The sequence below is a fragment of the Scyliorhinus torazame genome, chromosome 4 (genome assembly GCF_047496885.1).
Source record: "Scyliorhinus torazame isolate Kashiwa2021f chromosome 4, sScyTor2.1, whole genome shotgun sequence".
Lineage (NCBI taxonomy): Eukaryota > Metazoa > Chordata > Chondrichthyes > Carcharhiniformes > Scyliorhinidae > Scyliorhinus > Scyliorhinus torazame.
The window spans coordinates 288,705,325-288,728,805 of record NC_092710.1 but is presented as its reverse complement, the minus strand read 5'-3'; the positions used below and the strand labels follow the sequence as shown (position 1 = coordinate 288,728,805).

The 23,481-nt window shown below is 41.6% G+C and overlaps 1 protein-coding gene across 3 annotated transcripts in view; it reads left to right on the top strand.

Annotated features, from left to right (window-relative positions):
- hace1 (HECT domain and ankyrin repeat containing E3 ubiquitin protein ligase 1) overlaps window positions 1–23,481 on the top strand; it is a 119,562-nt gene that overhangs the window by 12,797 nt on the left and 83,284 nt on the right. For 2 of the 3 annotated variants that reach the window (XM_072499858.1, XM_072499856.1), the window contains exons 2-7: window positions 3,355–3,409; window positions 6,478–6,567; window positions 8,449–8,553; window positions 9,925–10,000; window positions 16,267–16,398; window positions 20,284–20,366. In XM_072499858.1, the coding sequence (XP_072355959.1) occupies window positions 3,355–3,409; window positions 6,478–6,567; window positions 8,449–8,553; window positions 9,925–10,000; window positions 16,267–16,398; window positions 20,284–20,366 (541 nt within the window). Of the gene's footprint in view, window positions 1–3,354; window positions 3,410–6,477; window positions 6,605–8,448; window positions 8,554–9,924; window positions 10,001–16,266; window positions 16,399–20,283; window positions 20,367–23,481 lie in introns of all 3 variants that reach the window. The other variant, XM_072499857.1, reaches the window with a different exon arrangement.

The window sequence follows — 23,481 nt, the reverse complement described above, 5'->3', positions numbered from 1 at the left end:
TTCTGCTGCATCCACTCTGTTGATGCCACCTTCAAAATGTCTATTTTTGCATGTCTGCATTGTTTCTCTAACTGAACACCCCCACCGCCCTGCACTCACTTCTGTCTTCACACCTTCTCCTCCCCAGAACCCCCCCCCCCCCCCACCCATCCTAACTTTCTGCCCCACCAGCCTCTGCATCCAAAGAATCATCCTTCGCCATTTCTGCCAACTCCAGCATGAGGCCATCATGCAACAGATATTCCCCTCACCGCTCCATGACACCCTGGACCACTCCTCCATCAATTCCCCATCCCTTCCCACCATACCTTCCTCTGCAATCACAGAAGGTGCAACACCTGCCCTTTTGCCTCCTCGCTCATAATTCAGAGCACTAAGTTAAGCAACATTTCACTTGCACCTCCTTCAATTTGGCCAACTGTAGCCACTGCTCCCAATTCAGTCTCCTCTAAATGCAGAATGGGTGACCACTTTGCGGAACACCTTTGCTCAGCCCGCAAGCATGGCCCAACCTACTTGTCACTCACCACCTTGCTCCCATGCTGGCATGTCTGTCCTTGGCCTGCTGCAATGTTCCAGTGAAACCCAACACAAGTTGGTGGAGCAGCATCTCGTCTTTTGATTAGGCCCTCACAACCCAAGATTAAGTTAAACAGCTTTGGACTGTGACCTTTCTTCCACCATCTTAATCCTTTTGTTTTAATATCCCATACAATTTTTGTCCCAATGGGCCCACCCCATCTGTCTCTTCATAGAATCCCTACAGTGCCGAAAGAGGCCTTTCGGCCAGTTGAGCTTCCACCGACCCTCTAAAGGCCTCCCTACCAAGCCCACTCCACCATCCTATCCCTGTAATCCCAACATCTTTGGACACTAAGGGCAATTTAGCATGAATTGTGTTAGAAAACACAGACTGCTGTATATTTTGTTCTTTAGCTGAATATAATTTTCATAATCATGTTGACTTTGAATTACTGTTCAGATGATACACATTTTTATGTGTTCTATTACTACTAGGTTCTGAATCCACTTATGCGTTCTATTACTACTAGGTTCTGAATCCACATTTACCCCAGGAAAATGTGCCTTTTTTTCATAATTGCTATCAAATACAGCTGAAGGTAGATAGGCTAGCAGAATGGGTAGGTAGGTCGCAAGTGGAATTGAATGTAGAAAATTGTGAGCTGATGGCAATTCAGAAGAAGGGATAGAGAGATAATGTAGACTTAATGGAACAGTTCTGAAGACTCCGGTGGGTCCTTGAGGTCCGTGTGCACAGATCCTTAAAGGTGGCAGAACATATTGTGAGCGTAGAAGAATGTAATGGATCTTGGGCTTTTAAATTAGAGGCATTAAGTACAAAAGCTATGCTGAAGCTTTGCAAGTGCCAGCTATGGCGAGGTTGATGATGCTCTCACCATACCAGTCACAAGGTTCTGCATTTATGTCCCATTCTGGGGCTTGAGTGAAGTCTTGACTGACACTCCTGTACATTGCTGAGGGAGTGCTACATTTTGGAAGTGCCTCCTTTCAGATGAAATATTAAACCTTGGCACCAACTGAATGCAAAAGATTCAACATTTTGAAGAGCAAGAAAGTTATCCCAGTCGTCCTGGCCAATGTTTACCCCTTAGTCAACATTACAAAAAACAGATCATCTGGTTATTATCATATTGTTGTCTGTGAGAATTTGAACAAATTGGCTATCACATTATAACAGTGACTACGCTTCAAAAAGTATAATTGATTTCAAAAGGAAATTGAATGGGCATAAAGAGGGCAATACATTTTTCGAGCCATGGTTATAGTGGGGAATAGGACTAACTATTACTCTTCAGAGTTGGCCCTGGATTCACTGGGCAGAATGGCCTCCTCCCTATTTATGTTCAAATATTCTCAAAAACAATTTTATTTTATTTACTTTTCTCTGCTGTGGTGTACAATTCTGTGATCAGTCCTCTTGCACTTTACCAAAGTGAACATTCTTCTAAGAGCTGAATGAATGTGTGTCTCAAGGTGTTTAACCATGGAATAAATTAGTACAAATCTCCACATAAATGCAAGTAGAACTTACTGGAATGGTACGGCTCTCAATGTAGAAATGTTGATGACAATTGTGGTGCTGCACTTGAATGAAATGAATCATAGAATCATAGAATTTACAGTGCAGAAGGGGGCCATTCAGTCCATCGAGTCTGCACCGGCCGTTGGAAAGAGCACCCTATCCAAGTCCACACCTCCACCCTATCCCCGTAACCCCGCCCAATCACTTGTGCTACGTAATCGAGTCAGTTTGGTTAAATTGGCCTGTTGCCACGATTGATATTGAATGAGGAACAGCAGGTGAACTAACTTTGATTGTTCCAATATACTGGTCGTGTAATACTTAGGTAGAGCCAGGGGAGCATGCTGTTCTGTGATATTTTAGGCCAGGTAATAAAGTCAGAATATGTTGGGTGGAGAAATGGTAATTATTTCAGCACTAGTTTTTTTTTTTGCACCCCCTGTTTGACAAATGCATTTCTGAAGCCCTGCAAACATCCATTTCATGCAGCAGTTTGTAGAGCAGATATATTTAAGTATTGTTGGAAATAAATATTTCTTCAGCTGCACTGTGAAGATTGGTGGTCAATATCTTGAAATATTAACATATTCAGATCATTTTCTATTTTCAGTTGACCAGTGCCTCCTTTTCTCTCCTCTTCCCGCAATGAACCTTGGTCCAGTTTATTTCTCCAGTATTTTGGAAAGGCATTCCGATTTCATGGAGTGGACAAAATGAAAGGAATCCTGCTGATTAACATTAACACAGTAACCCCACAAACTGCTGCAGAAAATGGCTATTTGTAATATTCAACAGAACTTCAATAAAAGAAAACAATAATGAAAAAGTGCATATTGTGGAATTCTGAAACAATGTTGGAATTAAGCAGCAGGTCAGTTGACGTTGTTAAGAGAAAAGTCAGGATGTGATATTTTGAATGTGAATCTGATAAAGACTGCTTGCCCAAAACACACACAAACTTGCCTTTTCTCTTTAAAAAAACCAGTACTAGCCTATTGCCCATTTCCAGCAGATTGTCTTTTTGTGTTGAGTTTTTTTTTCTTTTGAATTTGTAGAAGTGCTAATGGAAAGATATTGGAAATCAAAGAATAATGTGTGCCTTTGATTAGGTTTTCCAGATAATTGGGACCATTCTACATGGTTCTAATCAATGGTTTCCTCCTGTTGCTGTCTTATTTAACTCATCATTTTGAAAAAAATGAAAATGAGCATTTAGCATGCTGCTTCAAGATATTCAATTCATCATCATAGCCATGCTAACAAATCGTTTTTTTTCTCTCTCCTTACAGATAATGAAACTGCAGTTTATACTTTGATGCCAATGGTAATGGCTGATCAGCACAGGTAAGCTTTGTTTATAGTCTCACTTTCCATGATGAAAAGAAAAATGTGTGTGAGCATGCAATAATCTACTGGTAGGAAATCATAATGCTATGAGGAGCCAGAGAAAACACATAAGATTTGTACCTTTTCCTCCAGAAACAGTAATTCAGTTTCATTCTGCGCTAGAGATTTATTCTGTTTAAGATTTGGATTTATAGTGAATGTAACTGTTCTTGCGGTGTAATAATATTAACATTGGAAGATCAGATACTTAAAAAAAAAAATACATTTAGAGTACCCAATTATTATTTTTTTCCCAATTAAGGGGCAATTTAGCGTGGCCAATCCACCTAACCTGCACATCTTTGGCTTGTGGGGTGAAACCCATGCAGACATGGGGAGAATGTGCAAACTCCACACGGACCCAGAGTGCGACCCGTAAAGAATCCGTGAATCGACGCAAACATCCACTTTTAAGTTCTTGCTGTAAAAACCTTGAAAAACTAACATCTTGTTGATGAAGTCTGACTGGGTTTTTAAAGGTTCACAATTGCTGCCAAATGCCTCACTAGATCTGAAAAGCTAATTCTATATTTGTAGAATGTCCTAGTTTGTTGTCTGAAAATACTTCAATGTGATCTGCATACCTTGCCCACTGATATCTCTGTTGCTGGATCGCTGGGTGCCGCTGGAAATTAAACTTGGCATTGGAAAGGGAAAATCCATGCCGCAGAGCAAGCGATGCCCACATCCCATTCACTAATTTAAAAAATCTTTCTTTGAGGTCAGGGCGAGCACCATTGTTTCACCACTGACCACAAAACCAGCCCATTATATATAAATCAGTTGTGATTCTTAAAGATCCGTTTATTGTCCTTTTGATTCAAATTGAAGTCCTCTTGAGATGCACGCTCCCAAGGATCATTACTCTACTTACATTCCTATGGGGTTTGTGATTTTGTTGGAGTAAGAAAACAGGCCTTTGTCAGTAATGTAAATTAACTTTAGTTCTATTAATTGTCAAAGCTGAAGAGATTCTTAAAATAAGTGAAAAGGTAACACGAGTCTTGATTGTGACTAAAAGTGAAATGTAACCTCGACTAGCAATTTAGGTTCAGGGATAGGCCAATAGAGATGCTGTGGCATATATTTGAGGGGATATTTCAAAATGCACAGAATATATACATTCCAGTGAGAGGAAAAATGCCAAGTGGCAGACCCACCATCCACAGTGAACTAAAAAAGATAAAGACAGTATCAAATCTAAAGAGAAAGCATATAATTGCATAAAAATGGTTGGAAGATTGCACAGAATATAAAAAGCAGCAAAGAATAACTAATTAGCGTAAGAGAGAAAGCTAGCTAGAAATATGAAAACTTTAGAATTCTCTTCTGTCAGGATCCTCCTGTTTAAACCTTGTTTGGCCCTTGTTTACCTTTATTTTTTGTTATTTTGGCTATTATAATTTATGTACATGGACAATTAATGGGACCTATGCCTTTAAAATGAAATTCACCTTTAATTTGAGTGCTGGTAAACTGAGGATTGACTTCTGACCTCAGACAAGGCAGGTTGCAAAGAGCTGTTTATATTTTGGATCAGCAGATTGAAGGGAGATCAGTGATGACACATCTTGATGGACTTGACTGGCAGCAAATGAGCTGGCTCAAATTGCCAGGCCTTTGCTGATACTCGATGTTGATTGGTGCTGACCACTCTGGAATGTTCTACAGAGCCAGGAAGGATTCATCTTGCTTTCAGTTTTAAAAATCCAGCAGCGGAGCAAAATCTCTGCTGGAGCTCTCTCCAGGAAAACCGATCCAGCCAGCTTTTTCCCTCTATCCAGCCTGTGAGTGTTTGATTCCTGAAGGCAGAACTGGAGGGAACTCTTAGGGTTTCTCTCCCTGAGATGTTAGCAGACATCTCAAAAATTTTGTGGAAGCTGTTTCTCTGATACTCTGTTTTTCCTTCATAAAGCTGGGGGACATTCTGGTGAGACTGGAAGCAGATTAAGTTTAAAACACAGGCTGGAACTGGGGTGAATAATAATCTTTATTAGCGTCACAAGTAGGCTTACGTTAACACTGAATGAAGTTACTGTGAAAATCCCCTAGTCACCGCACTCTGACGCCTGTTCAGGTACACTGAGGGAGAATTCAGAATGTTCAGTTCACCTAACAAGCATCTTTCGGGACTTGTGGAAGGAAACTGGAACACCCAGAGGAAACACACGCAGACACGGGGAGAATTTACAGACTCCACACAGAGAGTTGACCCAAGCCGGGAATCGAACTTGGGACCCTGGCGATGTGAAGCAACAGTGATAACCACTGTGGGGAGACTGAGAGTCTTAAGAATCAAACTGGCCTGAGGTTGTTCCTTTGAGTGAAGGCCCAGGGTAGTAAAAGTGACTCCCCCAGAGGAAATCCTGCAGCCTGGAAGCTGAATAAATGTTTCTGCCAGAAGTTCCTCATTAGCAATCGGTGGCTTTGATCCCTAAGCATCCTGGGAGGACAGCCTACTACAACAACATCAACATCAGAAGCAAGAACACTCATTATTTTACCCCTCTCCTTCTCTCTGGCTCTAGCTGCCTTGTGTGTGTTTGGATAGAGGGTGGGACAGAAGAATGGGGGACAGTAGATTAGATGGCCTATATTCTGTTATAATTATTGCATACTTCAACTTTTTTCTGTTATAAATAAAGTTATTGTCTTTAACTTGCAAATCTGATGCCTGTAAGTAATTGGAGCAGTCAAGGGCTAAAGGTATCAGAGTTTTTATACAAATTATTGGTTAATTCACTTGGGATTCTGGGGCGTATGGGGCTAAATTGCCACGGGTGTTGTAACACTTCCTCAAAAGGTGGTTGAGGCAGAGTCCTTGAATATCGTTAAGGCAGAGGTAGATAGACTCTTGGTAAGCAAGCGGCTGAAAGTTCATAATTTTTATTAGTGTCACAAGTAGGCTTGGGGGTGGGCAGAATGTGAAAAGGTGAAAATCAGATCAGCAATGATCTTATTGAATGGCAGAGCAGGTGTCTTCAGACATTAAATGACAGATAATATGTGATATATTCCTTTCCAAGGTCTGTTTCAGAGTTGCTGACAAATTCCAAGTTTGATGTCAATTACGCTTTTGGACGTGTCAAGAGAAGCTTACTGCATATTGCGGCAAAGTAAGATTCCAAACCACTCTGAATATGAGATAGAGGTGTAAGTGTTATTTTTGTGATATAATTATATGCTGTATATTTTTATTCAATCTAATTCTCATTATTAATCATGGTAAATAGATCTCATTGGTTTCTTGAGAATCTGCCATTCTCAATTGGGTTTCCTGGACAAAAGAAAAATAACCAGGATTGGAGTCCTCACACCCTGTTAACACATGATTTCTGGCAAAATATCTGGTTGTTTCTTGGGCCATCATAGATTTCATAAACAAAGATAGAGAGCATATAAATGCGAAGTTTACCGTGAGCAACTTCTCTTTCATTTTTTTAGGTCCTGAAATAAAAAACATTTGGTGACCTTTTTTCTAGTTTTTCCCTTTCTCTCCCTTGGCTAGTATGCTGAGATGCAGCCCTTGCAACCTGTTACCTTGCTCAAGTGGTCATTCTTTGTGTAAGATGGCGAGCTACAACAGACTGTTCAATTGAAAGACAACATAGTGGCTAGCTGTTCTCACCTGATATTCAAGTGTGCTCTTTCTCAAGCAGCTAACAGCAAGAATGGGAACTGTAGGTGATTTAGGTTGGTATTAGTGTGTTTGTCTGCTGTGGTTGTGCTTTTAAAAAAAAATTCTGTTTTGCAGAGCATGGTGGTTTTCAGCAGCCAGAAGGTGAAATTGACAAAGTAATGTGTTTTTCAGTCTAGTCTAATGGATTGTGGATTGACTGGGGAAGTCCCTATGGAGTTAATTTGCTTTGCAGCCTCCGAGATAATTTATTTTTCAGCTTGGGGAGATGAGGTCATTGCTGGGTAGAGCCAAGGAAGGCAGTGAGACATTTTGAGAAGCTGTGGAAAGGAGCAGTTGGTGGAGAAAGTTTGGAGAGCGGAGTTGAATTCTGATCAGCCCGATGCTGAGTCCACAATTCTCCCACAATAAGATAGATTGAGAGCTGTATGTTTCTTTTGTTATCGTTTAATGGGAAATTGATTAGTAGTGTTTAAGGTATAAATTGAAAGCTATTCGTTTCAGGTGTGAAGTTGACAAAGTTTAATATTGTAGCCATAATAAAGTTTTGCTCTAAAAATAACCAAGCCCTATTTCTTGAAGTAATCACTCCTGGAGTGAATAATTCTTTCCGCAGCACGGTTGCACAGTGGAGGGAAGCACGGCAGCACAGTGGTTAGCACAGTTGCTTCACAGTTCCAGGGTGCCAAGTTCGATTCCCGGCTTGGGTCACTCTCTGTGCAGAGTCTGCACGTTCTCCCCGTGTCTGTGTGGGTTTCCTCCGGGTGCTCCGGTTTCCTCCCACAGTCCAAAGATGTGCAGGTTAGATGGATTGGCCTGCTAAATTGCCCCTCAGTGTCCCAAAGGTTAGGTGGGGTTGCTGGGTTACGGGGACAGGGTGGAGGCATGGGCTTGAGCATGGTGCTCTTTCCAAGGGCTGGTGCAGATTAGATGGGCTGAATGGCCTCCTTCTACACTACATTCTGTGATTCTATGACTAGTTTAAGAATTTAAATTGAGCAGGTTTGGATGATCTCTGAGTCTAGTTAGTCACGCGTAAAGGTTTATTAATGCCAAGCTTTAGCTGCTGGTTGGTTAAAAGGAGAAGCATTCCAAGCTCTCCAGGTTTAATTGAAATTAATTTGAGGGAATTTGAATGTTGTCTAAAATATTTTAATTATTGCAAAATGATAAAAATGCAAATAAAGGCCAAGGTTTCAAACTGATTTAATAAAAGTAAAATAGTGCACTGGAAATCTGAAATGAAGTATTGGAGTACTTGTGTCTGGCAGCATCTGCGGAGAGAGAGCAATATTGAAATCCAATACGACGACTTTTCTGTTTCTAATGCCTACTGATTTGTTTTCTTTGTCTGGTATAGTTGTGGCTCTGTTGAATGCCTTATTCTACTACTGAAGAAAGGAGCAAATCCAAACTATCAGGATATTTCTGGGTGTACACCCCTTCACTTAGCAGCTAGGAATGGGTGAGTTTGCTAAGCTATCCTCAATCCTTGAGTGCAACTTCCAGGTAGTCTTATAATACTCAAGCATGTGGTTATATTTAGTTAAAACAGATCAAGATAGAATTGTTATGGAGCAGGTTTTGTCACGGATTTTTGAAATCAAAAGAATACTTGACCTTTAACTTGGACACTTTTTTTTCAAATATTTTTGTGCTATTACTTAATCAAATATAATTTTAGTATGTAAGCTTAATCTTAAATTGCTTATTGCTTAGAATTTGTCGTGAATGCTTAGACTGGAGCTTTTACTGGTGTATTTGCAATGTTTACAAATGCTGAAATTTGAATTCTAATATAGTCCTAAAATTTGGAATTTAAACACTCCAATCTGGCTGTTTAGGCAGGTTTAATCCAGCACACATGGCATGGTATCGAGTGTCTTTTATGAAAAAGCTGATACTGATGCAGCCCAGAGATATACAGTTAGTGTTGAAATGGTTATTTTGGTGGAGTAGCAAATTGTTTAATAATTTAATATGTGGAATGACACTAAAATAGTAAAAAAAAGTGAATAATGAACAGGAGGAAAGAGGGAGAACAACAAAAGTCAAGCACAGTCAACAGAAAGCAGTGTAGAGTGCTTTTGTGGGCAGAAAGTTGGATATTGAGTGGTCCATAGGACTGATGCAAAATCATCAGTGGAGGTGAGGAATAAACCAGTAATGGTGAAATAGGGGATATGTACAACTACATCACTAATAAGGTTGGGGAAAGAGTCTGAAAGCAAGATGACATCGTAGAATTAATTTAGTGGAACCAGAGGGACTTGACAAGGATAGCATGATTAGTGTAGAGGTGGGTAAAGGCATTAACTTCAGCTTTCTGAATGAGTTGTAATTTGTAAAGAATGGAACCAGAATGGATTATTTGAGAAAGTCAGTTCCAAGTTGATGGGCATGGATTAAGATCTACATCCTGAAGAATACATAGAGGCAAATGGTTTTGCATTGGGGAGGAAAGTGGTTTTGGAAGCAGTGTGAAGGAAGCAGATGACAAAATAATGCACAGGGTCTGCACCTTGAGACCACCTGAGCTGGCAGTGGGCTGGTTTGATGGATTTGAAATTAGTTGCTCATAGGTGCGAACAGAAGTTCCAGATCGTATGATTGGATTTGCTGACACTGAGATAAATCTTTTGATTTGTTCAGAATAGACAGACAGATGGAGACCATGATAATGGTTCTTGGATTGATGGAGGATGGGGGAGAGTCAAAGCTTTGTGTTATTGTAGATGTGAAAGCTGACCCCATGTGCCAAGTGTTGAGTGTGCTTTTTTTTATCGGTGGATATGCATGATAAATAATGTTGTTAAGGAATACGTTTTCTTTGTAGGCAGAAAAAGTGCATGGGAAAACTGTTGGAGTATAGTGCTGATGTGAACATCTGCAACAATGAAGGGCTGACTGCGGTAAGGTTGGAATATAAACATACAAAAAAGGAGCAGAAGTAGAACATTTGGTCCCTCGCCTGCTCTGCTGTTCAAAGCGATCATGACTGATCTATTTGTGTTTTGATTTCCATATTCCATTATCCCAATTACCTGTGATTCCCTTGTCTAACAAGAATCAATCTACATCCACCGTAGAAATATTCATCCCGGTCCTAAAAGGGTGACTCCTGGTTTTTTTCTTTTTTTGAAACCATGCCCCTAGTTCAGTACTCGCCCAGAAGAGGAAACATCCTTTCCCCATTCACCTTGTCAAGACTGTTCTGGATCTTACATACTTCAATCAAGTGACCCCTCACTCTTGTAAAACTTCAGTGGAAGCAAGCCCAGTCTGTCCAACATTTCCCCATAAGACAGACTGCTCGTTCTCAATATGAATCTAGTGAACCACCTCAAATGCATTTAAATCCTTCCTTAACTAAGGAGACCAAAACTGCACTTGTATTTGAGATGTGGTCTCACCAATGTACTGTGTAACTGAAGCACGACATCCTTACTTTTGTCATTCAATTACTCTCATAATAAAGGACAGCATTTCATTACTTGCTGTACCTGCATAATAACCTTTTGTGACTCGCGCACCAGAACACCTAGATCCTTCTGCATCATGAAATTCTGCTGTCATTCTCTGTTTAAATAATACTCCACTTTTTGTCTTGCTGCCAAAGTTTAAAAACTTCACATTTTCCCGCATTACATCTGCCAGATCTTTATCTACTCTGTTGATCTCTATCCATCCTATCTATCATTGTGTCAGCTGCCAATGTGGCTGCCAAGCCTTTGCTCCCCTCGCCTAAGTAATTGATATAAATTGCAAAAGGTTGAGGCCACAGCATTGACCCCTGCAGGGGGCTCCACTCGTTACATCTTGTTAATCAGGAAACAATTATATGCAATTATAAGGTTAGCTTGACTTCTGTGGTGGGGAAGTTGCTGGAATCCATCATTAGGAGGAGATGACTGAACATTTGGAAAGATAAAGCTCAATCCACTAATGTCAGCATGGTTTTATGAAGGAGAAGTCATGGTTGACAAACTTGCTTGAGTTCTTTAAGGAATTAACCAGCAAGGTGGATAATGGGGAACCTGTGGATGTGGTATAACTAGACTTCCAGAAAGCGTTTGACAAGGTGTTGTATAAAAGACTGATCCAGAAGATCAGACCGCAGGGAATTGGGGGTAGAATACGAGATTGGATTGAAGATTGTCTGAACGAAAGTAGTGTGTCGGGATAAATGGGTCCTCCTATGCTGGCGAACTATAACTAGTAGGGTGCCACAGGGGTCAGTCGTCGGACCTTAAATGTTTACAATTTATATAAATGACCTGCAAGCAGGGCAGAGTGTAACAGCAAAATTTGCAGATGATACTCAAATTGGTAGGAAAGCAGGCAGTGAAGAGATATAAAATTTCCAATCGGATATGGAGAGGCCAGTAGAATGGCCAAATTTTGGCAGACAGAGTTCAATGTAGATAAGTATGAGGTTATCCATTTTTGCTGAAAATATAGAAAAGCATATTGTTATCTGAATAGAAAGCGGATTCAAAATGCATCTGGGCAGAGGGATCTGGGTGTCTTTGTTCATGAATTGTAGAAACTCGGTATGTAGGTACAGCATGTAATAATTACAAATATAATGTGAGCGTTTATTGCAAAAGAACCGGAGTATACAAGTAGAGAAGTATTGTTGCAATTGTATAGGGTGTTGGTGAGACCACATCTGGAGCATTGTGTCCAGTTTTAGTCTCCTTATTTGAGGAAGGATATGGAGGCAGTTCAGAGGAGGTTCACCAGATTGATACCGGGGATGAAAGGGTTGAAGTATGAGGAGAGTTTGGACAGTTTGGGCGTACACTTGCTGGAGTTTAGAAGAATGAGAGGAGATCTGATCAAGATATATAAAATATTAATGGGGATTGATAAAGTAAAGTAGACCAAATGTTCCCCCTTATGGAGCGATCTAGAACGAGAGGTCACAGATATAGGTTGAGAGGCGGTAGATTTAAAACTGAGATGAGGAGAAATTACTCCTCATAGAAGGTGGTGAATTTGGGACTCGCTGCCCCATAGTGAGTGTAGTCTGAATCATTAAATATTTTCAAGAAGGATATAGATATATTTCTGATTTTAAAAAAAATAGGTTTAAGTGATATGGGGAACAGTCAGTGAGGTGGATTTGAGACCAGGAAGAGATCAGCCATGATCTGATTGAATGGTGGAGCAGGCTCGAAGAGCTGAATTACCTACTTCTCTTAATTCCTCTGTTCCTATACTTTGCTTTCTACCAATCAGATAATTCAACTTTTATCCATGCTAATATTTTACCCCCTGATACCATGGGCTTTTATTTTCCACAACTGATGAAATACCTTCTGAAAATCCAAGTTCAGCACGTCTAAAGCAAAGTTCAGGCTCCCCTTTATCCACATGTATGTTACCCCTTCAAAGAACTCCTTGGACATCCGGTGGTGGCCATGGAGTGTGTGGTCGCACATTTGGTGGCTCCCGCTCGCGGCAGATTTTTTTTGTACTTCCCCACCCGATTTGAGTGGTATTTGGTGGCAAAAGATACATGGGTATTGAGAGAATGCAATATTCTGGTGGGACTGTTTTATGGCTTATCTGATGAGGAGTGCAGCGAGCAAGAGGCAGCAGCTTGACTGAGAGAATAACAGAGGTGCAACACAGGGGAAGATGACAGAGAGTAGGGGAGCAGTACTGCCCGCCCAGTGGTCTACGCAGCAACTGGTGGAATTTCTCAACAGCAAGTTCCAGCAGCAAAGGGAGGAGGTCTCAGAGGACATGACTAAGGTGGTGGAGCCGCTTAAGGCGGCAATTGAGCGTGTGGAGCAGAGCAGGAGACATGAGGCCTGGCAATCTAAAAGATGGAGGAGATGTCGGGGGAGCATGAGGATTGATTGATCTCGCTGGAGGTGGAGATTGGGATAGTGATGAGCAGCCAAAAAAGGCTGAAGGAAATTTTGGAGGATCTTGAAAACTACTCCAAGGGCAAAATCTCTGGATCGTTGGGATGCCTGAGGGTATTGAAGGAGCATAAGCCACCAAGTACATGGCGAACATGTTGGAGAAGCTGATGAGGGTGGGGCCTTTGACTGTCCTCTCAATGTGGATTGAGCGCTCAGGTTGCTGAGGAGGAGGCTGCAAATGGGGGAACCGCCGAGGGCGATGGTGGTGAGGCTGCATCGTTTTCTTGACCAAGAACTCCTAGAAATTGGTCAAACATCGAGTTCACTTTGAGACTCTGCCTGATTTCCTTGACTAAGTGCTGAGCTATAACCTCCTTAATGATTGATTCTAACACCTTCCCCACGGCAAGCATCAAGGTGATCTTTCAGGGTTGAACCCTTTGCCTGAGCCCACCCAACTTCCAGAACCCTTGGGGGAACCCGCCCTCTGCAAGCCTGGCAGTGGCAGAGGGACACATGGGCACTGGACTTGCCTCCTCCTTGCCCCACAGCGTCCAATGCACCAAGTCAGGGTGTCGCTGCCAGGGTGCCGAGTGCAATGCACCATTGGCACTGTGGAGGGTTGGGAGGGGAGGCGAGGTCACCTTCATGCCTGCCTAGGCAGGTGAGGTGGAAGTCGGGTGAATCTCCTGCACCCTTTCTAGTGCAATCACATCCTATAATGTGGCGAACAGAACTGCACACAGGATTCTAGCTGTTGCCTTAAAATTATTTTACATGGCTCTATTGTATCCCCTTGTGCATTAGCCAGTGCATCTACCTGTCCTGGTGCCTTCAGGGATCTTTGGACATGCACCCAAGGTCCCTCTGATCCTCTGTACTTCATTGCGTCCTACTGTTCATTATATATTCCCTTGCCTTGTTCGTCCTCACAAAATGCTTCACAACACACTTTTCAGGGATAAATTCCATTTGCCACTGTTCTTCCCGTCTGACCAGCCATCTATATTGTTCTGTAATCTAACACTTTCCTCCTCGCTACTTACCATACCACCAATTTTTGTGTCATCTGCAAACCTATTGATCAAACTTCCCACATTCATGAGTTTTTCCAGCATTTTCTGTTTTCATCCAGTTAGTTGTTGCATTCCGATTTTCTTATGGCAACCTAAAATAATGTTGTTTCCTTGTATTTCGCAATTCTTTTTGCCTTTTTACTCTTGTGATGGATACTCTTTTTTTACTTGAATAAATGAGTTTTGAAATTGGTTACATTTCTTCAATAATAGCTTTTGTAGGTAAAATATAATAAAAATCAGGAATATAGGAAACATGCATTTTAAAAATAAAGAAATTAGATTTTCATCTCATAAATAAAATAAAGGACTAGGGACGGTAGGGTGGCGCAGTGATTAGCACTGCTGCCTCACGGCACCGAGGACCCGGGTCACTGTCCGTGTGGAGTTTGAACACTCTCTCCCTGTGTCTGCGTGGGTCTCACCCCCACAAGCCAAAGATGTGCAGGGTAGATTGATTGGCCCATAATTGAAAAAATAAATTAATAAAATAAAGGACTGAAACTTTGGAAATAATTTCAGTTCAATGCCGTGAAGGGCTTCTTCCAATGACTCGGCACATTTGATGTCCAATAGAAATTCTCAGGTTTCAAACTAGTCCATTTTAGGTAGCTTCACTCAGTTACATGAGTGGAAGGGGTCCACCCTTCAGAACTCCTGTGAATTTACTGAAGAGCAATCAAACATTTTAACAGGTTGCCCAGGAGTCAGTCTGAGACTACCTGATTCCAGGAAAATGTACTAAAGTGTGATGAAAAGCAAAATATTTCAGGTGCTGGCAGTTTGAAACCAAAAAGTGACAGCTAAAAATTCTTCAGTTAAGCAGTAACTGTGGAGAAAAAGATCATTTGTGAGGGATGGTGTTAAGACTGAAATGTGCTGATTGACTTCTGTTTCTTCACAAATGCTTCTTGCCCGTACTCCTTTTGTGATTTTATTTTCCATTTCTGACTTTTGCTCAGGATTGGCACTGAGGTTTGATGAATTCGTGTTCATCGGCCTCCTGGTCCCTTAGCACTTGAACGATTAAAGCGTGGGCTTAAATAGGGAGCTCTTTCCAAGGGGCCGGGGCAGACTCGATGGGCCGAATGGTCTCCTTCTGCACTGTATTTCTATGAAAATAATAGAAGTTTTTTTCCAGTTTTGTACACCGTTCCCTAAATTAACAGAGCGCTCTTCCCATTTGGAGTAATATTTGTATGGAAAATCAATGATATTTTGTTAACCGCAAAGCTTGCATTCTAGCAGTATAAAAATGAAGTCATCAATTCAAAATGGAGATTGCTTTTAAAAAAAATCTTTATTGTCACAAGTAGGTTTACATTAACAAGGCAATGTAAATGTAACTTCATTGAAGCCTACTTGTGACAATAAGTGATTTTCATTTATAGGTTTAAGGTGAGAGGGGCAAAGTTTAGAGTAGATGTACGAGGCAAGTTTTTTACGCAGAGGGTAGTGGGTGCCTGGAACTCACTACCGGAGGAGGTAGTGGAGGCAGGGACGATAGGGACATTTAAGGGGCATCTTGACAAATATATGAATAGGATGGGAATAGAAGGATACGGACCCAGGAAGTGTAGAAGATTGTAGTTTAGTCGGGCAGTATGGTCGGCACGGGCTTGGAGGGCCGAAGGGCCTGTTCCTGTGCTGTACATTTCTTTGTTCTTTGTTTGTTCTAATAAAGTTACTGTGAAAAGCCCCTAGTCGCCACATTCCGGCGCCTGTTCGGGTACACAGTGGGAGAATTCAGAATGTCCAAATGACCTAACAGTCTTTGGACTGTGGGAGGAAACCGGAGCACCCGGAGGAAACTCACGCAGACACTGAGTGAACGTGCAGACTCCGCACAGACAGTGACCCAAGCGGGAATTGAACCTGGGACCCAGGACCCAGCCATAGTGCTAACCACTATGCTACCGTGCTGCTTGATTTACATACATCAGCATTACATCAAACTAGATTAAAGTAACTAAAATTAGCTGCACAGAGTATCTGTTTAGTTCAGTGAAGCAGTGGGAGACTTGAGGATAGGTGCAGCAGTGTCCTGTGTTGCTGTTAGAGAAATGATTACTCCAATCAGGGAAGGATGTCATACTGGCTTTGTTTAATTACCAGTGAAAATAATGGTGATGTAGAATAAGCATACTTATTTTAAAGGAAGAGCTTGTTTTCCAGCAAATAACTAGAGCTTGCTAACGGTATGAAACAAATCTGTTGCTGCAGATTCACTGGCTGGCTGTTAATGGACGTACTGAACTGCTTCATGACCTAGTTCAGCATGTTGATAATGTGGATGTTGAAGATGCAATGGGTCAGACTGCTTTACATGTGGCCTGTCAGAATGGGCATAAGACGGTGAGTGCACATGACTTTAAGAAAATGATGTGAAGTTAAACAGCACTGCACTGAACCTCCGAAAGAATGACCCACTCCCCTGCCTTATCCTTGTAACCTCACCTAACCGTTGGCCACTAAAGGGACAACATAGCATGGCCAATCCATCTAACCGACACACCTTCTGTCTTTGGGATGAAAGCAAGAGCACCTGGAGGAAACCCATGCAGACACGGTGAATGTGCAAACTCCACACGGACAAGGTGGGAATAGAACCCGGGTCCTTGGCGCTATGAAGCAGCAGTGATAACCACTGCTACTGTGTCATCCACATAAGGCATTCAGAATTGTTTTATAACCATCTGATATCTGTAATGTGCTGTTTAACTACACATCCTAAGTTCGGATTTGGACTTATTTTGAAATGCTTTTGTAACGCCGAAGAACACGAGGTAGTGATTTTTAAATGAGTGGAGAGCGCAGCCTATTCTAAAATTTAACATGGAATTTTTGCATTGCAGGTTTTTTTTCTTGGTACATTAAAATTGGTAGATGCATGTCCCTATAAGTTGAAGAGTTTTGCATACCAAATATATGGTCTGAGAAATTACTCGAACTGAGCACTCGCCTGAATCTGTCCTCACAGATGAATTTCCGTTGTCCTGGTTTAGCACAGTTGGCTTGCAATTCAGAACAATGCCAGCAGTGTGGGTTCAATTCCTGTACCAGCCTCCCCGAACAGGCATCGGAATGTGGCGACTAGGGGCTTTTCACAGTAACTTAATTGAAGCCTACTCACTTATGACAATAAGCGATTATTTTTATTAAACACTTCTTGATTTTTGTTGTTGTTCTCTCACGCACTCTTATTACAGTACATGTTTTGTTTGCTCTTAATTGCAGCATTAGTAGGAATGTCACATTAGCCATTCCTTGCATTGTTTCTTTGTCTTTGTCACTGTGCTTTCTAATGTGTGCTATGACCACCGGTGTTTTTACTATTGCGAACACTGCTTCGGATAGAATGTCAACTGCTTAATTTGTATATGCTGGAGGTAATGAGTTAATAGATCAATTTAAAACAGGAAAAAGTTTGAAAAAATATCAGTTGCATCCGCCCCATCTTTCCTGCTCAACTGTATTTTGATCATGGCACTTTTTTAACGGTTTTTAGTCCAGGCAGTTTCCTCTAGTTCAGTATTTTGATCCACACCTTTAGAGATGCCTTTATGTCTGTGGTATCTCGATTATCTGTAGAGGATCAAGACTCAAAACTCAAAGAAAACGTTTATGTTTGTGACTGAAATAAGCCAATGCCATGACTGATGGACAAAACAACAATCTTTGCCAGATTACTTCAGTTTCCTGTTTAGAAAATGAAATGAAATGAAAATCGCTTATTGTCACAAGTAGGCTTCAAATGAAGTTACTGTGAAAAGCCCCTAGTCGTCACATTCCGGCGCCTGTTCGGGGAGGCTGTTACGGGAATTGAACCGTGCTGCTGCCTTGGTCTGCTTTCAAAGCCAGCGATTTAGCCCTGTGCTAAACAGCCCCTGTAGATAGAAATGAGTTGTATGTATGGAATCAAAAAGACCATATTTGTGATAGCTAATATTTCTCATCAGGAGTTGCGTATTTTTCTTGCAAACCTATAGCACTATCCTAAGTTCAAACACAATTAATTTGGTGTTTTATTTGGGCAAAAGTGATGCTTTGTTTTGATGTAAAGTGCTTCATTGTGTCAGCCTGGCTCGGTGGTAATAGATTTCCCCGATGGGAAGGCTGTGAATTCAGCTCTTGCTGAGACTGAATGCATTTTGGACTGCAACTTCCGTGAGACCATAGAACGATACAGTGCAGAGAGAAGCCATTAGAGCCATTGCGCCTGGACTAGCTCTTTTAAAGAACTCCCCTGCTCTTTTCCTGCAATCCTGCAATTTGTTTCTCCGTTATTATTATCTAATTCCCCTTTGAAAGTTACTATTAAATCTGCTTCACCACCCTTTCAAGGTGCGCATTCTAGATCATAACTAGCTGCATGATTTTTTTTCTCTCACGTCATTCTGACTTTTTTGTCAATTATATTAAATCTCTGTATCTAAATTGCTCTTAAATCTCCTGCCTTTGAAAACCTCTACCAAATAGTTCTGTTTTGGGTAAGATAGTAAGCTACATGTTTGTCCTCTTTGATAGGGGTAAAATATCCCCAGTAGTGTTTATCAAGATAAGGAGAATTCGCCCAAGTCCTGGCTAATGTTTACCCTTCAATCAACATTGATTTAAACAAATGATTTGTCTATATCCTTGTGGAACTTTTGGTGGGCAATTTTGCTGCCGTATTTAGCTACATTACCAAAGTAATTGCACTTAAAGTCGTCCATTGGCTGTCGACCATTTTTTTTTGTTTTATATGTGTGCATTGCTGATAAGGCTGTCTTTATGGCCCATTCCTAATTGCCCTTGAAAGCAGTGATGATTTGCCTTCAAGAACTGCTGCAGTCTGTGTGGTGTAGTTAGGGAGGGAGTTGAAGGATTTTGACACCGCAGCGATGAAGAACAGCATATGTTTCAAAGGTAGAATGGTGTGTGAATTGGATGGAGACTTTCATGTGGTGTTCCCATGCAGCTATTGCCATTTTGAAGATTGAATACAAGATTATCCCAAATTATGGACAAACCTTTTCCTTGCAGAGCCTCTACATCTTGCACATTGAAATTGTGACAGTCTTCGACCCATGTACATTTTTGGGAGATGTTCCTGGGAATTTTTCAAAGGACTAAGTTAGCTGCCATTGTGCAAGCTGAGATTTGCGCGGTCGATGTGCTTGTTCTCGGTGGTGGAGATTGTGGGTTTGCAAGATGCTGTGGAAAGAACCTTGATGAGTTGCTGCAGTGCCTCCTGTAGATAGTGTACACTACAGTTGTATTCTGCCTAGGAGTGAATGTTTAGCTGATGGGTGGGTACCAATTAAGTTGTTGGTTTCTCTTAGATGGTGTGAAACCTCTTGAGTGTTGTTGGACCTGCAGTTATCCATCACACTCCTTACAATAATCTTTATTCGTGTCATAAGTAAGCTTACATTAATACTGCAATGAGGTTACTGTGAAAATCTCCTAGTCGCCACACTAGGGCGTCTGTTCGGATACATTGAGGGGGAATTCGTAATGTCCAAATCACTCTTCAGCGTGTCTTTCAGGACTTGTGGGAGGCAACCGGAGGAAACCCACGCAGACACGAGGAGAACATGCAGACTCCGCACAGACAGTGACCCAGCCAGGAATCGATCCCTGGCGCTGTGAAGTAACAGTGCGAACTACCGTACTGCCCTATGACTTAGAATCCCTACAGTGCAGAAGGAGGCCATTCGGCCCATCAAGTGTGCACCGACCAAGACCACCCTACCTAGGCCCACCCCACCCTAAGGAGGCAATTTTTAACATGGCCAATCCACCTAACATGCACAACTTTGGATTGTGGAAGGAAACCGGAGCACCCGGAGGAAACTCGCGTAGACACGGGGAGAATGTGCAAACTCCACACACCTGAGGTTGGATGGAACCTGGGTCTCTGGCGCTGTGAGACAGTGGTATTAACCGTTGTGCCATCATGCCGTAGATGCTAGGCAGGCTTTAGAAAGTCAGTAAATGAGTCACTCTGTAAATTTCCCAGCATCTGATCTGCTCTTGTAGCTGCAATATTTGTATTTTTATGTAAGTTTCTGGTTAATTGTGACCCCCAGAATGTTTATGATGCGGGTTTCCGTAATAATACATTTGAAAGTCAAGGGCATTTGGTTAGATTCTATGCTGTTGGGTATGACCATTGCCTGACACTTGTGTAGTGTGCATATTACCTTTTGGATGCTCAGTGCGATCTGCTTTGTCATCTTTTTTTTCTCTTCACAGACAGTACTTTGCCTTCTAGACAGTGGTGCAGATATTAACCGGCCTAATGTTTCTGGAGCTACCCCTTTGTACTTTGCTTGCAGGTATTGTGGATTTTTCCTTTGGAATTATACTTCCCACAAATGTATTTAAATCGATTGACCAGTTTCAAACCAGGTGTTTGTAATTGTATTGTGTTTGTCCAATAAGTTTGACTTTGGGTTCAAAAATTTTAAATTCATTTTATATTTGTTGAGTTGATTGCCAGCTGAGTTTAAAGATGAACAGTTCTAAACTGGAGCCGTGAATAATGCCAACCATTCATAGTTTTAGATAAAGTAAGCCTGTGTGTCTGTTTTATAAGTGCCAACAAATCAAAACCAAAATCTGTTTTTGTACCATGTGTTTCCATCAGTGACATAATAGCAAAGTGCCCCTGTCTGGTTATCACTTTCTAAGTAAGCAACTAAACAATACTTCGGATCCCTTGTACTATTTCCAGGACATCAGTTCTTTTAAATCGCAGCACACTAGTTCTTTTAAAAGCTCTTTCTGCAACCACATTTTCTTTCAGCATTATATAGTTAGTTGCATTGCTTCTTAATCTGATGAGGCGGCACAGTATCACAGTGGTAAGCACTGTTGCTTCACAGCACCAGGGTCCCAGGTTCGATTCCCGGCTTGGGTTACTGTCTTTGAGGAGTCTGGGCGTTCTCCCCGTGTCTGTGTTTCCTCTGGGTGCTCCGGTTTCCTCCCACAATTGATTGATAGTTTAACAGGCACCGGAATGTGGCGACTCGGGGCTTTTCACAGTAACTTCTTTTGAAGCCTACTTGTGACAACAAGCGATTTTCATTTCATTTCATGTACCGTAGTACAGTGAAAAGTATTTTTCTGCGGCCAAGGGATCGTACACAGTAGACAAAAGAATAATCGATAGAGTACATTGATAATGGTACAGCAACAGATAGTGATTGGTTGCAGTACGAAACAAGGGCCAAACAAGAATTATATATGAAGTGGAAAAGAGTTTTAGCAGGTCAGAACAGTGAAAAGAGATAAAAGAAAGGGGTCTGGTTGAGAGAGCTCGCAGAGAGTCGCCATGCTCCAGCGCCATCTTTAAAGGCGTGCTGTTAGGTAATTTGGACATTCTGAATTCTCCCTGTGTACCTGAAGAGACGCCGCAGTGTGGCGACTCGGGAACTTTCATAGTAACTTCATTGCAGTGTTAATGTAAGCCTACTTGCGACAATAATAAAGATTATTATCAATTTATGATACTGCCTTTTCAAAAATGACAGCAAATACAAACTAGAACCAAGTTGATGGACCAGGGAAGGTTTATGGAACAGATTGGAGTCCAGGTAGTGGTTGTTGTCTCTATATAGTTCTTCAAAGTAGAAAGCTTAATCAAGAGTTTCAACTTTTGTTGGGAATGTCAAGCGTGTATCTCAGAATTAAAGCTATCTTGAGTACATGTTATATCCGGAACATATCTTGCTCCTGCTTTTCTCTTGCACCACGTTTTTCACCCATTGTGACTTCAGGTGCTGATCAAGATTCTGTACTGCCCTCAACTGTGCAGAGCCAGTATCTAAACTGGTAGTTTTGATTGTCAGATCAGAATATGGTTCTTCTTCATCACCGGTTTGGTGTAGCTCTCTCTGCTCATGAGGCTGCACTTACTGACCAGAGGACTGTTTTGGGGTATCTGAAAGCATAAATGCAGAAAGACAGAGTATGATTGAGGGAACTGCAAGAGTAGAATGCAAGCGGTCCATGGTCACAGCCATCATGTGAGATAACAGGGTGAGGGTGAGGTGGAGACATAAAGGTAGGAGCATAAAGTTATCCTGAATGTTCTTGGCAGCATCACATGCAACAGCTTCAACAACAGCCAGTCAATTGATGTTGAGTGCCATCTTTTCCAGGCTGCTCAGTCAATGCAGTTGTGTCTGTCATTTGCTAGCTCTTGCTATTCCCTGTGGTTATGGGCCACCACCTCCTGCAAGGGTGTGGGAAGAATATCTATCAATCTGTCATAGCTCCTTGAAGGTGGAGTCGCAGGTGGACAGGGTGGTGAAGAAGGCATTCAGCGTGCTAGGTTTTATTGGCCAGAATATTGAATACAGGAGTTGGGACATCTTGTTGAAGTTGTACAAGACATTGGTAAGACCACACATGGAATACTGTGTTCAGTTCTGGTCACCCTATTATGTGTTATAAGGATATGCTGGGACTTATTTCCCTGGAGCGTAGGAGGCTTAGGGGTGATCTTATAGAGGTCTACAAAATAATGAGGTGCATAGATGAGGTAGATAGTTGACATATTTTCCCAAAGGTAGAGGAGTCTAGATCTAGAGGGAGTAGGTTTAAGGTGAGAGGAGAGAGATACAACAGAGACCAGAGGGGAAATTTCTTCACACACAGTGGTGAGCATCTGGAATGGGCTGCCAGAGGCAGATACAATTTTGTCCTTCAAAAAAGCAGTTAGACAATTACAAGGGCAGGGTGGGTATAGAGGGATATGGGCCAAATGCAGGCAAGTGGGACGAGCTGAGTGAAGGAAACTGGGTGGCATGGATCAGCTGGGCCTGTGGGCCTGTTTCCATGCTGTAAACATCTATGACATCTATCTATGACGGAGATAAATAAATTCTTGATTAATCAAGGGCATCAGGGGTTATGTGGAGAAGGCAGGAGAATGGGGATGAGAAAAATATCAGCCATGATTGAATGGCAGACCAGACTCAATGGGCTGAGTGGCCTAATTCTGCTCCTATGTCTTATGGTCTTATGGTATTGAAGTTTAATTCATGGTATATTGACTACAATATGTTTATTTTTCAAAGCATTTTTAAAACGATAATATTTTGTATCAGGAGTTTTGCTGAGTTTGATGGCATTTAGTGTACTTTTAAAGTTTGTAATTACGGAAACCTTTTGGTAAGAAAATTAGTCAATCTGTTCTTCTAAGTGGCCTCTCAATTGTTGCAGAGGTATTAGGGGATACGATCAGCTTACAAAAGACAATAACAATGATTCATGGTGGTTAGCCAAAGCAGACACATTGAATTGAAAAATTTAGGTAATTTCTACTACCTGAAACCAACCGTCTCTAGTGAAATGAAGCCAGATAAGGAGAAAGCCACTCATATTGCTAGCACTGCTACGGCATTTGGAGAGCTTTGGGCAACCATGAATCTATAATGCCGTGTG